Genomic DNA, 15,847 nt, shown 5'->3' with positions numbered 1-15,847 from the left:
CCGCTCAGGAACTTTGATTAATCAATAGCAGTGATATATGATCCAATTAAACGGATATCCCACGCCGTTTCCCACGTCCAGTCGAGTCATAGTCAGTTACCATTACGGCCGACCAACGCGCCGCCGCTTTCGAACTCCGGCTATTTTTATGGTCACACGTTCATATGTGAGATCAGAAGCTCGCGATGTGGGTGGCGGGGGGCGGCAGAGAGAGCTGTTGGAGGAGAATGGAGGAGGAGAGAGAAGGGTGCTTTAGATGACACGGGGAGAGGAGGGAGCGAGTAGTGAAGGCGCTAGTGAAGAGAGAGGAAGGGGAGGGGGATAAAAGGATAGGAATCTCAGTGAAAGAAAAATATCATTGCAAGCCTCCTTATTGAGCCGCGCTGTGGAATGTTAGGGAACAAGATCAGGTGCAGAGGAGATAGGAGGAGGAGGAGGAGGAGGAGGAAGAGGAGGAGGAGGAGGAAGAGGAAAGAGAGGAAGAGGGAATCGGAGGGAGGGAATCGGAGGGAGAGGGGAGAGTGGTGTATTTGAGAGGAAGAATTGATTGCGTGGGTCAGTGGCGGAGAAGGGTTGAGCAGCAGCAGAGTTTGGCGTGATGGAGAGGAGATAAGGCGGGATCAGAGAGATGGATGACGTAATATCAAGGAGGCTGCATGTCTGTCGTGGAAGCGGAGGAAGAGGAGTAGGAGGGGGAGGAGGAAGAAGAGGGGGAGGAAGAGGAAGTCCAAGAGAAACCGAAGACGAGGAACGCGGTAACATCGTCAGGAAGCCTCAATATCCTTTGTTAATAGGAGCCTAGAGGATTATAAAAAAAAGAGAAGCCTAGAAACAAATGAAAGACAAACTTTTACTCCTTTCCCTTACAACTACACGAGGGTACAGAGGACACACTACCACACTTGACACGACACTTTCACCCTTAGAGCACTCGAGGCAACCATACATCACTTAAAGACAGCTTATTCATATACTTCAAGACGCCACAATGACGATAATCCAGCATTGAGTTCCCTAAAGAAGGACCATAGTGCACCCCGTCTTGGCTTGGTAAAAAAGGAGGGTTGAGTACACTACCCTTTATCCAATTACAAGGATCAAGACCTTAATTACACAGCACGAGAGCGACACGGGCTAGGGACTTTCCTCTCCAGAGCTCCTGAGAGTCGGGCATGTCGTTCCGTCTGGGCTCCATACGGGGTCGTCCTTCACCTCTCCCTCCGAAGTACCATTGAAAGTTTACTCATTAGGTACTGTGGCTGCGACGATGTTAATGTAAGGGAAGCACGAGATACCTACTTCGTCACGCTTCTAGATATAATAAGCGCTGACTGGATGAAAGTTCGAGTCTTTTTTTATGTTCGTTACTAGGATACTGAAAGCCGTGCATAATGGGAAGACAAAAAGGTGCAGTAAGTTGAATGTTTTAATTACAGCATCCCTCTAGAAATAGTAAGATTGATTTAGATGCCTTTTAATATCTCGTCACTACAAAAAGATGAATGTAAGAGTAAATATCAGATTACATTTTGAGTTGCATTGCTAGGAGTTGAGTTGTCAGAAGTGATGTCTTTGGAACAGTAAACCCTGACGCGTCCCTTCTCACTCCCTGGATCTTCTGTGTTCTTCTTTCTCGTTCCTTTTCTTTTTCCTCATTATCCAAAATCTATTCGCTTTTTCTTCCTTGTTTCCTCACTCAAACGGGTACACTTCTGGATATTAATGTTGATTGGATTAAGATGTGAAATTGTAGTTCTATTCATCACAAAAAAAAACTCTTCCTTGTATCGATGGAGAGCAATAAGATGTAAGATTATCAAATGCTGCTCCATATTCAAACATAAAGGTGGTTTGTCATTGATTCCTTGCCGCCTCACCAGAAGCAGACCGACCATCGCTCACCCTCAGCCACTTTACATCATTATACATTGAAAAAGAAATCTCCTTGACTCCCCTTCCTCGCTCCCCTCCTGCACCACACACACACACACACACACACACACACACACACACACACACACACACACACACACACACACACACACACACACACACACTACAGTTCTTTCTTTGTTTTCATCAGCAGGTGGTCTGAATAAAGTGACTGTGTTCTTGAGTAAATGTTCAATGAGTCTCGTTGGATTCCTCAGGTGTGACTTTACCTGACCGTCTGTCCACCGACCCGTGACACTTGCATGTAAGAAAGGGAGGGGAAGGGAGGAAGGAGGAGGGAAGGGAAGGGAAGGGGAGGGAGAGAAGACCACGTACTACATCGCGTGCAAGTAAAAGGGTGAAAAAAAGCACGTGTAGCCTTGTTGTTGTGCTGAACCTTAAAATCATCACACGCTACGAAGCACGGCCGGTAATGGCAAGGCTGCGGGGAGCGTGCGGTGTTTAGCTAGTTTCGTTTAGCCGACAAATGTATTGCGTTTTGCCCTCAAGGAATGTGCGCCACTCCCAGGTAGTTTAGTCTAGACAGGTAACACATTTCTTTGAGTCCATTATGAATATGCAGCGTGCTCAGGCTTCCTTAAGGTGACTTATATCCTACAACACCTTAAAAACACACGCTTTGCTGAAGGTGACAAAGTAATATGTTTCAACCCTTTATGAATGCACACCCTTTAAAGCAAGCTTCTCACAGGTGAAAAAAATAACTTTTTGCATATTTTTACACTAAACTTGCATGTAATTTTCATTTATATGAGGACAAACTAATAAATTTCCGCCTTGTATGAATAAACTACAACTAAATTAAATTGTTTTAATCTAAGACATAGATTATTTGCTTCATTAAAGTAAAAAAATCAAAGAATCTCAATACTTTCTCAATACACAAAGACCTTAAATTGAGTCATGCACACGTACACAGCTCCATATGACCCCAGTGTTGTTGTCAGGTAATCAAACAATCAACAGGTAGTAAAAACATATTATTTGTCTTATACAGGTGAAAATCAAACAACCTAAATACCTTCAAAACATACAAAGCCCTTAACCTCTTCAATACTGGGACACATTTTTACCTTGATATTTGTGTACGATTAGACCATTTTATTGACATTAGGAAAGATCTATGGAGGTCAAAATATTAATGGCCACAGTCTTCACTATTTTGATCCCACACATAAGTTCTTGAAACTGTACAAAATCACCAAATAGTAAGAAGAATGAATATGGAGAATGATTATACCATTTTATTGACATTAGGAAGGATCTATGGAGGTCAGAATATTAATGGCCACAGTCTTCACTATTTTGATCCCACACATGAGTTCCTAAAGCTGTATAAAATCACCAAATAGTAAGCAGAATGAGTATGGAAACACGTCATGGTACTGAAGGGGTTAAAATGAGTCACGCACAGGTACACAACTCCATATGATCCCAGTGTTGTAGGCAGGTAATCAATCAACAGGTAATTAACATTGGTCTCTTCGTCTTTCCAGATTCTGCGTGGGAGATCGATTTTACCTGTGTGACAACAAGATCCTCTGCGAGTATGACTACGAGGAGCGCATGGTGTTTGCCAACATGTCTTACTCCTCAGACTCCCTGGCGCACATCAAGCGACAAGTTAGTGACCTCCAGGTAGTGTTCGTTCAAATGCGCACTGCCCCCACCACACGCACTCTGCCGCTTTCTCTCTCTCTCTCTCTCTCTCTCTCTCTCTCTCTCTCTCTCTCTCTCTCTCTCTCTCTCTCTCTCTCTCTCTCTTCTACACTTCTTTCTTTGTCTTTATCTATTCTACTCTGCTTCTTTTGATTTTTCCTCTACTTTCTTTCCTCTCTATTTATCATATTTCCTTCTTTATCTCACTCCACCGCTCTCTCTCTCTCTCTCTCTCTCTCTCTCTCTCTCTCTCTCTCTCTCTCTCTCTCTCTCTCTCTCTCTCTCTCTCTCTCTCTCTCTCTCTCTCTCTCTCTCTCTCTCTTCTTCTCTCTCTATCCATGTCTTTATTTATTCTTCTCTATACTTCTTTCCATTTTCCTCGACTTTCTTTCTTCTCAATCTATGGCATTTCCTTCTTTGTCTTTCTTCATTGTTCTCTTCACCGGTTTCTATTTCCCCCTATTTCTTCCTACTCTTCTCTCTTACATTTGTTTCCTTCTACTTCTTTCTCTCTTCTGCTATCTTTCATTTTTTTTCTTATTCCGTTTATTTTTTTTTGTCTTTCTATTTTCTTCTGTTTACTCTTTTTGTTTCTTTTTTTCTTTCTCCTTTTTACTTCATTTTCTCTATTTCTTTCATTTGTCTTTCTTCCTCACTTTGTCTCTCCACGTTTCCATCTGTTTCTCTCTCTGTTTCTTTCCTTATGGTTGTATTTATCTGTCTTTTCCTGTTTCTGTTTCTGTTCCTTGTCTCTATGTTTTGTCTTTCCATCTGTCTAATTTTATCATATTTCTTGGTGATCTTTTATGCCTGTTTTTTTGTTATTTGTTTATTACGTCTCTCTCTCTCTCTCTCTCTCTCTCTCTCTCTCTCTCTCTCTCTCTCTCTCTCTCTCTCTCTCTCCTAATTAGCCCATTTTCATTATTCTTTTGATACATCTTCCAGCTTCTTGAGCTTGAAGCCAAATTTTCTAAAAATTTATGCTTACGGATTTTCGTGTCTTTTGTCTAAGGACAGTATATGCTCTGTTATGATATTTCTTTTTCTTCTTAACATTTTCTCCTCTCTCGTTTCCATCTTCAGAGCTTTGAGATGCATAAAGATATTCTGGATGAATAAATCCGCACTTAGTTGATCACACAAACACATAAATTACGAGTTATCATAAATATTCACGAACTGTCGCCTTCTGACTTATTGCACATGATCCGTCACTGCAAAATACTTACAGACAAATCACACATCTGATACATAATAAACAAACAGTGCAAGAAGGCATGTATAAATAGACAACCTTCTCTCTCACTATTTATTGGCTAGAATACTTTGTTGTCTTGCCTGAACCAGAATTTACTTGTTGTCATTCATTTTACAAAACACTTGCTTAAATTAAAGTCATTTAGCCATTCCCTTCTGCAGTTTCTGTCTCTGTTGGCCATTAGTTTGGTTTCCTCAAAACTCTCTCTCTCTCTCTCTCTCTCTCTCTCTCTCTCTCTCTCTCTCTCTCTCTCTCTCTCTCTCTCTCTTGTTGGTATTTTTTCTTATAATTTATTAATCATTCTTTCTTGATAAAAACAAAATCAAATCTTTCTCATTATTCCTTCATCACTATTTATTTCTTGTCATTCATCAGCATAGTTTCTCTCTCCCCCCGCTATGTGGCAGCAGCAGCGGACCACTCACTCACTCACTCACCCAGCTAACACCAGTACAATCGCTACTAGTCTATACCGTTCTAGTCTAGTTAGTCCAAGCGTCTATAGTTTGTCTAAACGCATTCAACCGAAAGCTACAGAACGCTACATTCGGTGCCTTTAGAGTTAGCTGTCCTTATCTTACTAAATAGCAGCTTTCTTAGCATTCGCAGCACTAACACCAGCACAGCACGCTCTAGATAGCATACCGTTAGCTGTAGTTATTTCAGTGTTTAAGTTACTGCCCGCAACAGTGTGAGTTCGCTGTAAGGATCTTCAATAGGCAACACAAAAGGGTTGGACAGCGGTTATCACTTGCAGGCAGTGAGGAGTTGGTAACTATTAAGGTAACTTTAGTATTTCGTCTCCATTAATCGCGTCAAGCTCGTGGCAGTTTCGTAAATATATACATGAGTGTTTGCACATATTTCACAGTTATTTTCCTGGTAGATAAAAGGCGCGCGCACACACACACACACACACGCACACGCGCACGCACACGCACACACGCGCACACAAACACGCGCACACACACACACACACACACACACACACACACACACACACACACACACACACACACACACGTTGCCAGGTGCAGTTTCATTTATTTCTCCACTCATTTATTCTTCATCTCCAATCTAGAGCTACCGTGGCATTCATTATTCACGCAGACCTGTGTGGTGGTTAGCGATCAAAGGGATTACTCCAGTCTCATCACGTGGTGTTCACTGATCAGATTCCTCCAAGCTCCGCTCAATCACTAATGTTGGCCAAGGAGGACTGACTCTAGATCCTTAATCAGCTTCTCGTAAATAAGTGATGACTGAATGCAAAATGGTCGTCTCTCCCTCAACCAATCAGGGAAGGGTGTCACGCGTTCACTTTCTTTCATCTTGGTCTTGGTCTTGTATCGAGCAAAGCGTTCCGTGTCTTCGGTAAATGTCGTTTGACCTTTATTCGTGTGTCTGTGAAATCCGGTTGGTTGTCCCTCGTTCATCCGTGTGTCTGTCGGTCTGTGTGCAAGGATTTCATGTCTTATCTGTATTTAGAGTCAGTAGACGGCACGAATGACTCCTGGAAACGAAGGGCTGAGTATCTGCCTTCCTTCACACAGTCCCCAGTCCCCCTCTGTCTCATGCCCCCGCACTGCCGCCACGAGAACCTCCTCAAAACAATCCCACTCTTCAGTCTTACGTTATCACGCCCGTTTTTCGTTGCTCCCATCGTTAACCAGTCCCCTTTCGTTCCAGAACGGGACCACGAAAGTACCATTGAAGGACATGCCTGAAATGCTTACGTCGTGATGGTGTCAGGTCAGTGAGGCTGCCGCTAACTGTTAACACCTCCCCTTCCTTGCTCCTCCCATCCACCCTCTGGAACTCTACCCCAAAGCAACTCTCCCTGCTTGTATTACCCTGGCAGCTTTTCTCACTCCTGCAAGCATCACTGCCCCTCTCCCATCCTTTGGCATTATCTCCTTCTCCTTGCTCTGCCTCATCTTAGCTGACTTCCTTACCCTGTATTTTATCATTCCTGCAAATGTCAGTACGTCCTTTTGTATATTTCCTCATTCACTATCTCATCCAGATGAACTTCCTCGCCTTGTCTCTCCATCCTAATGCTGCTCTAGCCTGCTTTCTTATTCTTTATACTTGAGAACCTAATATTAGCCATGTTTCTCCGCATCGTCAGTCTTTCAGCACCACTTTCTGCTCGTAACTATTAGCCCAAATTAATTCCATCGTCTGCTTGCAATTTTATCCATAATATTACAACTTGTAGATTTTATTTTAATAGTATACTATCAAATAATCTCCTTTACTTTCGCTTTTTTTACTTACAACTTCTACTGTAGCTTTATCTTATTAACACCTATCACTTGTAACTCTCCTGAGCACATCTGTCACCTGTCCGTCTGTTAACATCTGCACCTGCCCACCTGCACCCACTACCTCACCTGTGCTCGCTTGTAACTGTTCCCGCCACCATCCCAGACTGCCCTCAGCTTCGTATGTTCCTCAAAGGACTTTTAATAATGTAATGAACCTAGAGACATTTGTACAATTTTATAGGTGGAATCATGACGACAGTTGTGTCTTTACTTTACAACTCCCGCTTTGTATAGGTTGTAAAAATACCACTTCAATTGATCACGAAATGCATGTCCGCTACAGCACTAGATTCAAGAACACTCACACGTTCGTATATCTGTATATAAAAAGCAAAAGTTGTGCGATTTTTTTATATTTTTTCAATTTCGTAAGAGAGAGTTGGATATTTCTAAGTCATTTTTTTCTTACGATATTCCAAGATAACAGAGTCACGTGCTTAGGTCATGGCGAAGATTACTTGCATGAGCGGAAAACTTTCACACACACACACACACACACACACACACACACACACACACACACACACACACACACACACACACACACACACACACACACACACACACACATAAACAATACAGAAACAAATGTATGTAGTAATATAACTGCATGGAATATATACATACCACTCTCCCTTGCGCACACTGACGGACAGACAGACACACATACAGTCACACAGACACACACGGTCACTAATACAGAAGCTACCGCACTTACACGTTAACCTAAGCGTCGCCGTTTTTCATGCAGTTAGACGGTACCGCCCTTTGCCTCGTTAAAGTAATGTTTATCTTTAATTTGACAAATGCATGGCTGTTAACACGGAAAGAGGGAGTCCGCCAGCCACCCTTCAAGTTCCCTCTGTCTTGCTGTTTCTACATTACCATATATTACCATTACCTTCCCCCTTCCTCCCTAAATGGGCTTTTAAGTCTTTTATTGTCTTCCTCCGTCCTCTCTCTCTCTCTCTCTCTCTCTCTCTCTCTCTCTCTCTCTCTCTCTCTCTCTCTCTCTCTCTCTCTCTCTCTCTCTCTCTCTCTCTCTCTCTCGTCATTCTCATGTTTCTCTTCGCAGACAATAATAGAATGATTGTAATGTGTTCTCAAAATAGTACACTCCTTTATTTATGTTTTCTTCGCCTTATCTGAGTCATCTGAGTCAATACTTCGTCCATGGAATCGTTTGGCAGTGGCAACTTGGCACATGTAATCGTTCCTTCAGTGAGTCAGGCAACTAATCCTTCATATTACCGACTATATAGGCAAACTGAACGGGAAAGTTGAAAGCTGAAGTCTGCATTGCTTCTAGTAAGGATGGTTTGCAGTTTACTCCTTTGAAGGCCACGCCAACAACAGGCCACAATAACATCCCCACTTCTAAAATTATCTTCACGCTCCGAATATTATCTCGGAGTTCAGAGTTCACGTGGCTAAACGATCTGCAACCACTACTTAGCTCCCACTCAGCCACTTCCCGCTCAACACACAACACGCCTGCACTGCAATGCTTTACTACACACCGCCACTTACACTGTTACCGCATTTCAACACTTTAACACACAAGAATACCTCAGCATTATTTCGCAAACATTTCTGAGAACGCGTGATGGTGGCTGCCGCCTGTCTGCCTGCCAGGAGGCTCCCAAGGAAATGGACTTGTGGCAAAACAATAACCTGACGTTTTTCTGGCGTTGCACTAATGATTGTTTACAGTTCAGTGCGTGACCGAATGTGGTTATACGTTTTTTGGAGTGACACATTAATATCCTGGTTTATAATGTCGGTGTTACCGTAACGCGCGACAGTTGCACATCGCTTAATTGAGGTTATCATAGACAAGATAATCCCTCTACCAGGGGCGTGCATTTTATCATTCAATTTTTCGTCTAGGTAATTAGTTTATTAGTCCTCCTGGCGGCCCGCGCGACGCTAATGACCGGAAACGAACGTGGAATGCAAATGGCCGCTTAGCATGACTTTTATTCATATTTCCTGTTTGTATCTTCACTGCTGCAGCCGCTGGCCCCGCGCTGACCGGCAAGGCAGCCTGCTTAGGAAAACAGACTATCCGTATTTTAGTTGACACAGTAGAGGCCTCGCTCCTCCCAGCAGACCTGTCTTGTCCCCTCCCTCTTCCTTCACATGCCACCACCAGCAGCCGTATTCCTGTTTACTTGACTCCTTTACGTTGTTTGCTCGGGTCTCTCTTCCCTCACACATACTCTGAGGGGCAGTGAGAAACACCATGTTTATCCGATTTACACGTGAGTAAGAGGTTAGCGTGTCCCCCTAACCTTGCCATTCTCTTTCTCCCAGCAGCCCCCGGAGGAATCTGGCTTGGCTCAACGTGGCGGTACCCCAACCCACGGCGCGGCCCTCCCTCAGCAGCCCGCACAGCACCACCAAATGGGGATGAACGGCATGAGTCTCGGCAGTGGCGTCAGCGGCGGCCCGGGCACCTCGGGGATGCTCCTCCCCACGTCTCTCGGGGACAGAGGAGGCCTCGGGGAGCCGCAAATCGGGGTCGGAGACGGCGTCCTGAAGGCCCCTGCCGCTCCCCAGCAGCCCAACAGCTCCAACCAGGCGGTGGCTGACGACGCCTCGAGCGGCTACGGCAGTCCCGACTCTCTCACCATGGAGGACCGATGAGACGCGGCTGGGAGGGGGCGGAAAAGACGGCGGACATGACCAACGCAGGCTCCGTCGCAGCTCCCTGCAATGTCACAGGCACAACCACCGCCACTGCCACAAGCTTCGTCATCACAGCAGTTTCCATTCCCAATGCCACAGCTGCCGCCGCTGTACGTGTCTCATCTGCCGTCGACGATGTCACAGCTACTACCGCGGCCCCAGGCACAGGGAAGGCCCACCCAACAGCCGTCCATGCTGCCTGGGATGACCTCCACCGCCTCGGAGATGATCCGAGGAGCAGGTCCGCCCACACAGCTGCAGCCTCAGTGGCCGCCTCAGTTCTAACTCCTCGAGACAAGACTATCCAGCGCATCCACTTTTAGATGATGGGGTCAACCCGCCGTCGGGAATACAAGAAATATCCTTGGGTTCTTTGGCTGGATTTGTCGTCTCGCTGAGAGGAAGCAAGAGGCTGTGGCAAGTAGTGACAGTAGCACGGAGCTTCAGCGATGGACCAAACCCCCGCCTGTAACCCCCTCCCAAAGTCTCCAACAGCCCCAGCACCCGTGGACCCCAGAGAGCGATCCGCGCGGGTTGTCGGCGGCGGACCCAACACCCTGTCAAGCACGAAGACTCGGCCGCCGAGGAAGCATGGGCAATGCCACGATTCTTTATCTCGCTAACAGAAAGAAGCATGGACTGGTGAATGCTTTTTACGGCTCTGTTATGTGATATGTAAAGCATTACTGTAAAGAATGATGGAAAACTCAAAGCAACATAAGTAATATTATTTGTAAATATAACTTTAAGGATACAATGTGAGATAATGAACTCCCTGTTTACGTGAGAGGTTGGTTCCGGGGAGACCCTCAATGCATGTACAGTGACGGAACACTCTTCCTATCTTGGTGTGCCATAAAGACCTACTCTTAGCAGTTAATTAGTTTTCGGTTGACGCTACAGCCTTGAGGATTGCACAAGCTGCGCTAGTCAAGTGAGGGAGCAGAACACGAGCATGTGAACGAAAACAAATCCAAATTGCTCGCGAGTACCTGTGTGGCGCCAAAGGACTGAGCACCGCCTGTCTGGAGGCGGCTCAAGTGTATAATCCTCGTCACATGAGAAACTAACATGCTCTGAAAATGCTTGTTTATGTTCTCTCATACGTAATCAGAGTAGTTCCGTAACGAACAATAAGACCGTACAAGGGCAAGTAGCACCGGACAGGTTGATTGTATATAATGTGCACATTTGCTTTCACCAACCTGATCTGGCTTCCCATTTTCTATACACACCTAGTCGCAGCTCACACTAATTTGCGCTGTATCGCCACGTAACTTCGCAAGAACTACATTCTACGTCAGTGTCTTGCCGGCAAGCTCTTGCGGCAAAGTTAATCCTGCAGCCCAGGAGGGGCCGTTCTGGGCTGGCGGCAGCCTTCGCCCTCAGGGACGGTGTGCCCGCGGAGACCCGGCGGTGTCCGCCCCGATCTGGGCCTACGGGAGCCGCTGAGGGCTGCTGGCGTGAGTCTCGCTGACAGAGTGTGGAGCCTCGAAAATTACGTTGTCATACAGTAAATGTGATACTTGTCGACGGCGGATACAAATATGTGAGAGTAAATGAGTGAAAGAATACATTATTCCATAACGAAAAAAATACTGACACAAATCAGTTTTCTTATTTCTTTTGGTTTACAACACAAAAAAAATTATGGAATAATGGCAATTGGTGGTGTGTGAACGGAATCGTTATGGCTGTTTTCGCATTCTTGTTGTTCATTTACTGTATGTACAAAGTTTAAATGTTATCATCAAGGACATTAAATGATTATAATAATTATCATAACTGTTTCCATAATTATGTTTCATTCTACTTAGTTGTAATAATTCAGCAGCCTCATCACGCCCAACCTTTGAGTTGTGCCACTGTCCCTCACGCCCCCGGGCGTTCGGCGCCCGGCGAGGGGCGTGAGAATTCCCGGTCCCCCCGCCACGCACTACCGACAATACAAGTCACTTTTCTCATCACCCGTTTGAACAATAGGAAGGAATCTAAGATTTCTCAATGGTAGAATCTCACCGCGGTGCCTCCAGGAGGACAGCGCTCCTGGCGAGGCACGGCGGCGAGCACTTCTGCTGCTTCTCCTTGGCGCCTCGCACCGGCTGCACCCCCTTCCTTCCCCACTCCAGAGTACCCACCAACGGACGGGTCTGCGTCAGCTCAATCACTCGAATCGTATTTTTTGTCTACACAAATAATAAATCTCAAGTGGATATAATTTTTAACAGCCTAAAGATGATTCCTTTCTCCTAACTTTCGAGAGTCGGGTGGCTAGTCTTTGTGTCTCCCAGTGCATCAGACACGGTAGCTCTGTGTCCCAGTAACGCTAAAGACCCACCCGGGGTCGCGGCGAGGCGTGGGAAGTAGTGGATCGGTGCAGCGGCGCGTTCCTTCACTCCCAGGGGTTGGGCCTATTTTTGCAGGGTGTCGCGCATCCGTTTCCCCCACTGTACAGAGAACGAACGGCCTCACCCACCCATGGTACAACACAACCACATACGCGACAGCAGATATAAATATTACGTGAATTATCTGAACTTATCATCCTCAAGTATACGCTAACTCTTATTTGACACACGGGGCTCATGCGGCCTCATCAGCTCGTCTGCGGCCCTTGTGAGGCTCGCTGGCGGGGCGTCGCTGGGCAGCCTGTGAACCGAATTTTGTTCATATTTATTGAAAGTGTATGTAGTGGCGTCCAGTGCTAAGGTACAAGCCAAGCAAACCTCAGCGACAAAAAACTATGAGTTCCTCAGAGATGATGTGAAGCAGAGCCCAAGGGCGCCTTGCCTCCTGTGGCGGACTTCTACCTTGGCACGGACGCGGCCCCCCAATGTCTTTGTTAAACTGTACATGTGCTCAACGACCTTCACACTCGTTTATCTGCGTTTTCTGTTGATGCTCATTTTGATATTCAGAGGGAGTGCCTAAAGAAATCAGCACATCAGATTCTGTTGGTCCAGAAGCATCAGTACAGTAACTCTCCTTCAAAATGCGAAATACATGTACCAAAAATTGTTAGATATTGTATATGTGAAGAAACAAATTAATTGTATAAACAATGTTTTCATAATAATTGGAACAATTATTATAAATTATTTATGTGATGAGGACAGCGGTTCCAGTCGCGGCGTCGCGTGGTCCTTGCCAGAGCACATTGACGGGCTTCTCCGCCGCTTGTTGGCCTTCACTTCCTTTAGTCAACGTTGCATTTCCAGCCTCATGGCGACTCTGATTTCACGAACAGGAAACAAAGTGGTAATTGGACCTTTTATTAACTTATTTGTTTACTCTTTTTATATATAAATAGAATATACAGATTTTTTTCCTATTCAATTTAAATAAGATTTGATGGTCTTCATATACTTTTATAACATTCCTGTGTCCCTCTCCCTTTTCCTCTCCGGGTTCCTCATAAAACGAGCACAAAGCTAACACTAAATTTGCCGCTAGACATTACCGTGGCCGCCACGGCAGGAGGTTGGCTGCGTCCCGCCGCAAGGTCGGGCTGCCTCTGATTTTAAGAAGTAAATCAGTTTATTTAAGAGGTTTAAAAACGTTAGAAAATCCAGCTGCTGGCATGTGCATGGCACTTGAGGCCCAACCTTACCATACGCTGCAGGCCGCACGCTCTTGTCTTGTTACTGTAATTTGATTAAAGTTCAAGTCGCAGCCTAATGACTGCGAGAAGCCAACTGGTGCAGGCTGCCTAACATCCACGACGCCCACCAGTCGTCCGGATCTTAGGCACGCAATCTCCAGGCGGCCGGTGACTGGAGGCCGGTGGCGTGCAGTGCGGCGGCCGCTGTGGGCTGTGGCAAGACTCGCACTGCTAACGATTCCTGGTTGGACGAGGCCAGCCAGAGTCGACAGTAGATGATGCAGGCCTTCTGCAGGTGCAGGCTGCCCTGTGCGTTGAGTGTCTGGGGCAGCGGCGTGCCTGCCGACCTCTTCTCCACCGAGCAGGCGGCGGGAAGGTCAGAGTAGCGCGCCGCCTCAGACCTCAGCACAAACAGGGCAGTATGTGCCGCAGTGCATCCATTGCAGGGCTGCGTCCGCCCAGCCACAGTCACCGGCGCTAGCAACGGACTCTATCACTCTGAGTACAGTCACTAGTGCAGGCCGCAGACTAGTCCCTTCTTGACCCCCTCCCACTCTTGTTACCAAAGTTATTGTCTAGAATTGCACTTTTCTTAAAGTGAATATATTTTGTACAAAGGAAATTACTTGTGTTTTATTTTCCCTTGAAAGCATGTATCTGTGAATGACTTGTTGCACCTTGGTGTGTGCTGGGGCAGGCATGAGGAGACGAGCAGCCGTGAGGAGCAGTGACCAGACACCACCGCCCCGCCCCGCCTCTCCACACAGGGTAAGCGGCACGGCTGGAGCGAGAGTGCCGCCAACTGTTCTCGCCTGTCCCGCCCCGCCCCGGCCCGGCCCGCCTGTGTGTTCCGTCACCCTCACCTCCGCCGCCCCGCCGTCCGGAGTGGCTGTGTTATGCTCGGAATTCGGATCAATACATGAAAAGGGTTAGTTAAGTCAATGAGCCCATAATGTCACCAGAATAATTAATGAGTATAAATTACATCCCTGCTGCTGAAATATGCAGCCGGCACAAATGCACTTTATGGTGATTATAAATTGCAGTGGAGAGCTGTTACCTGGATTGAACTTACTGTTAGTGGCACTGAGAGCCTAATCGAATGACCATAGTATTTGAGCCAAAATATTTAATTAATCACGCTACATAATGTCAAATAACTGAATGATGGCAAATACACATAATTTTAACATCAGGGCGCAGTTATGGCAAATTGCCTCAAAAGGACATTAGGTGCTTGCCTACTGAGCCGTGTAACAGCAACATTACGAATTACGTTCAGACCAACTCTTTCACCGCTACGTTTTCCGATATCAAACAACAAAATCAATATATCACAGTCTCCCTCACCACTCACTCGACCACCGAACACACGCGAAATGAAAACGGACATAAACAACAGAATCAAGTACTCGCACGCAGGCACACACACACACACACACACACACACACACACACACACACACACACACACACACACACAAACTGAAACACAAACATACGCACACACACGCACGCACAGACATACACACACACAAAAAACACCCACAAACACACACCCACACACACACACACACACACACACACACACACACACACACACACACACGTTCGTTTATACATCTTGACGAGATTGCTCACCGATGACTCGCAGTAAATCACTTTTTTGCCTCTTTACTCATGTTTGACTCGCGACTAGACTGACGGAGAGGAGACTCGGGGTTTTTGGGGGCCTCCTACAGCCCGAGGAAGAGAACGATACCCGGAGGAAATTGAGATAGTGGCTTTTATTGCTACTTACCTCCACCCCGCCACTCAGCCGCTTGATGAACGGATGTGGAGGGAGACAGAGAGGAATACACACGTTCCTTCCTTGCTCTTAAAGGAGACTTTCTTCACTCTACTCGTCCAGGATTACTTGGGTGAAATTAAGTGATCAAAGGTAAGGGTATTCAGGCGCCTTCCTTGTTTCCTTCCTTTACTCTCCTTCCTTCCCTCATTCCTTCCTTCCTTCCTTGCTTGCTTTGCTTCAGTCTGTTTGCTTCCTCTCATCTTTTGCCTCTCTCTCTCTCTCTCTCTCTCTCTCTCTCTCTCTCTCTCTCTCTCTCTCTCTCTCTCTCTCTCTCTCTCTCTCTCTCTCTCTCTCTCTCTCTCTCTCTCTCTCTCTCTCTCTCTCTCTCTCTCTCTCTCTCTCTCTCTCTCTCTCTCTCTCTCTCTCTCTCTAAAAGGTAATGTAATAAAGAAATATACGAGCAATTTCTACTAGTACTTATCAAGCAGGTGAGTGAGTAATGGCAGAAAAAAGATACCTGTACACGAGGCCAAGTCAAATATTAACGTGTGATCTGATTTATA

General features: G+C 46.0%; 1 protein-coding gene across 6 annotated transcripts in view; it reads left to right on the top strand.

Moving 5' to 3' along the window:
- LOC123510412 (LIM domain only protein 3-like) overlaps positions 1 to 14,114 on the top strand; it is a 236,718-nt gene extending 222,604 nt beyond the window's left edge. For 3 of the 6 annotated variants that reach the window (XM_045265583.1, XM_045265579.1, XM_045265584.1), the window contains 2 exons: positions 3,450 to 3,591; positions 9,517 to 14,114. In XM_045265583.1, coding sequence (XP_045121518.1) covers positions 3,450 to 3,591; positions 9,517 to 9,849 — 475 coding nt within the window. In that variant the 3' untranslated portion in view covers positions 9,850 to 14,114. The remainder of the gene's footprint in view (positions 1 to 3,449; positions 3,592 to 9,516) is intronic. The other 3 variants (XM_045265582.1, XM_045265581.1, XM_045265580.1) reach the window with 3 other exon arrangements.
- The last annotated feature ends 1,733 nt before the right edge of the window (positions 14,115 to 15,847 follow it).

The sequence above is a fragment of the Portunus trituberculatus genome, chromosome 29, assembly GCF_017591435.1.
Source record: "Portunus trituberculatus isolate SZX2019 chromosome 29, ASM1759143v1, whole genome shotgun sequence".
Taxonomy (NCBI): domain Eukaryota; kingdom Metazoa; phylum Arthropoda; class Malacostraca; order Decapoda; family Portunidae; genus Portunus; species Portunus trituberculatus.
Note: the sequence above shows the minus strand (reverse complement) of the source record. Positions and strands in the feature narration are given on the sequence as shown.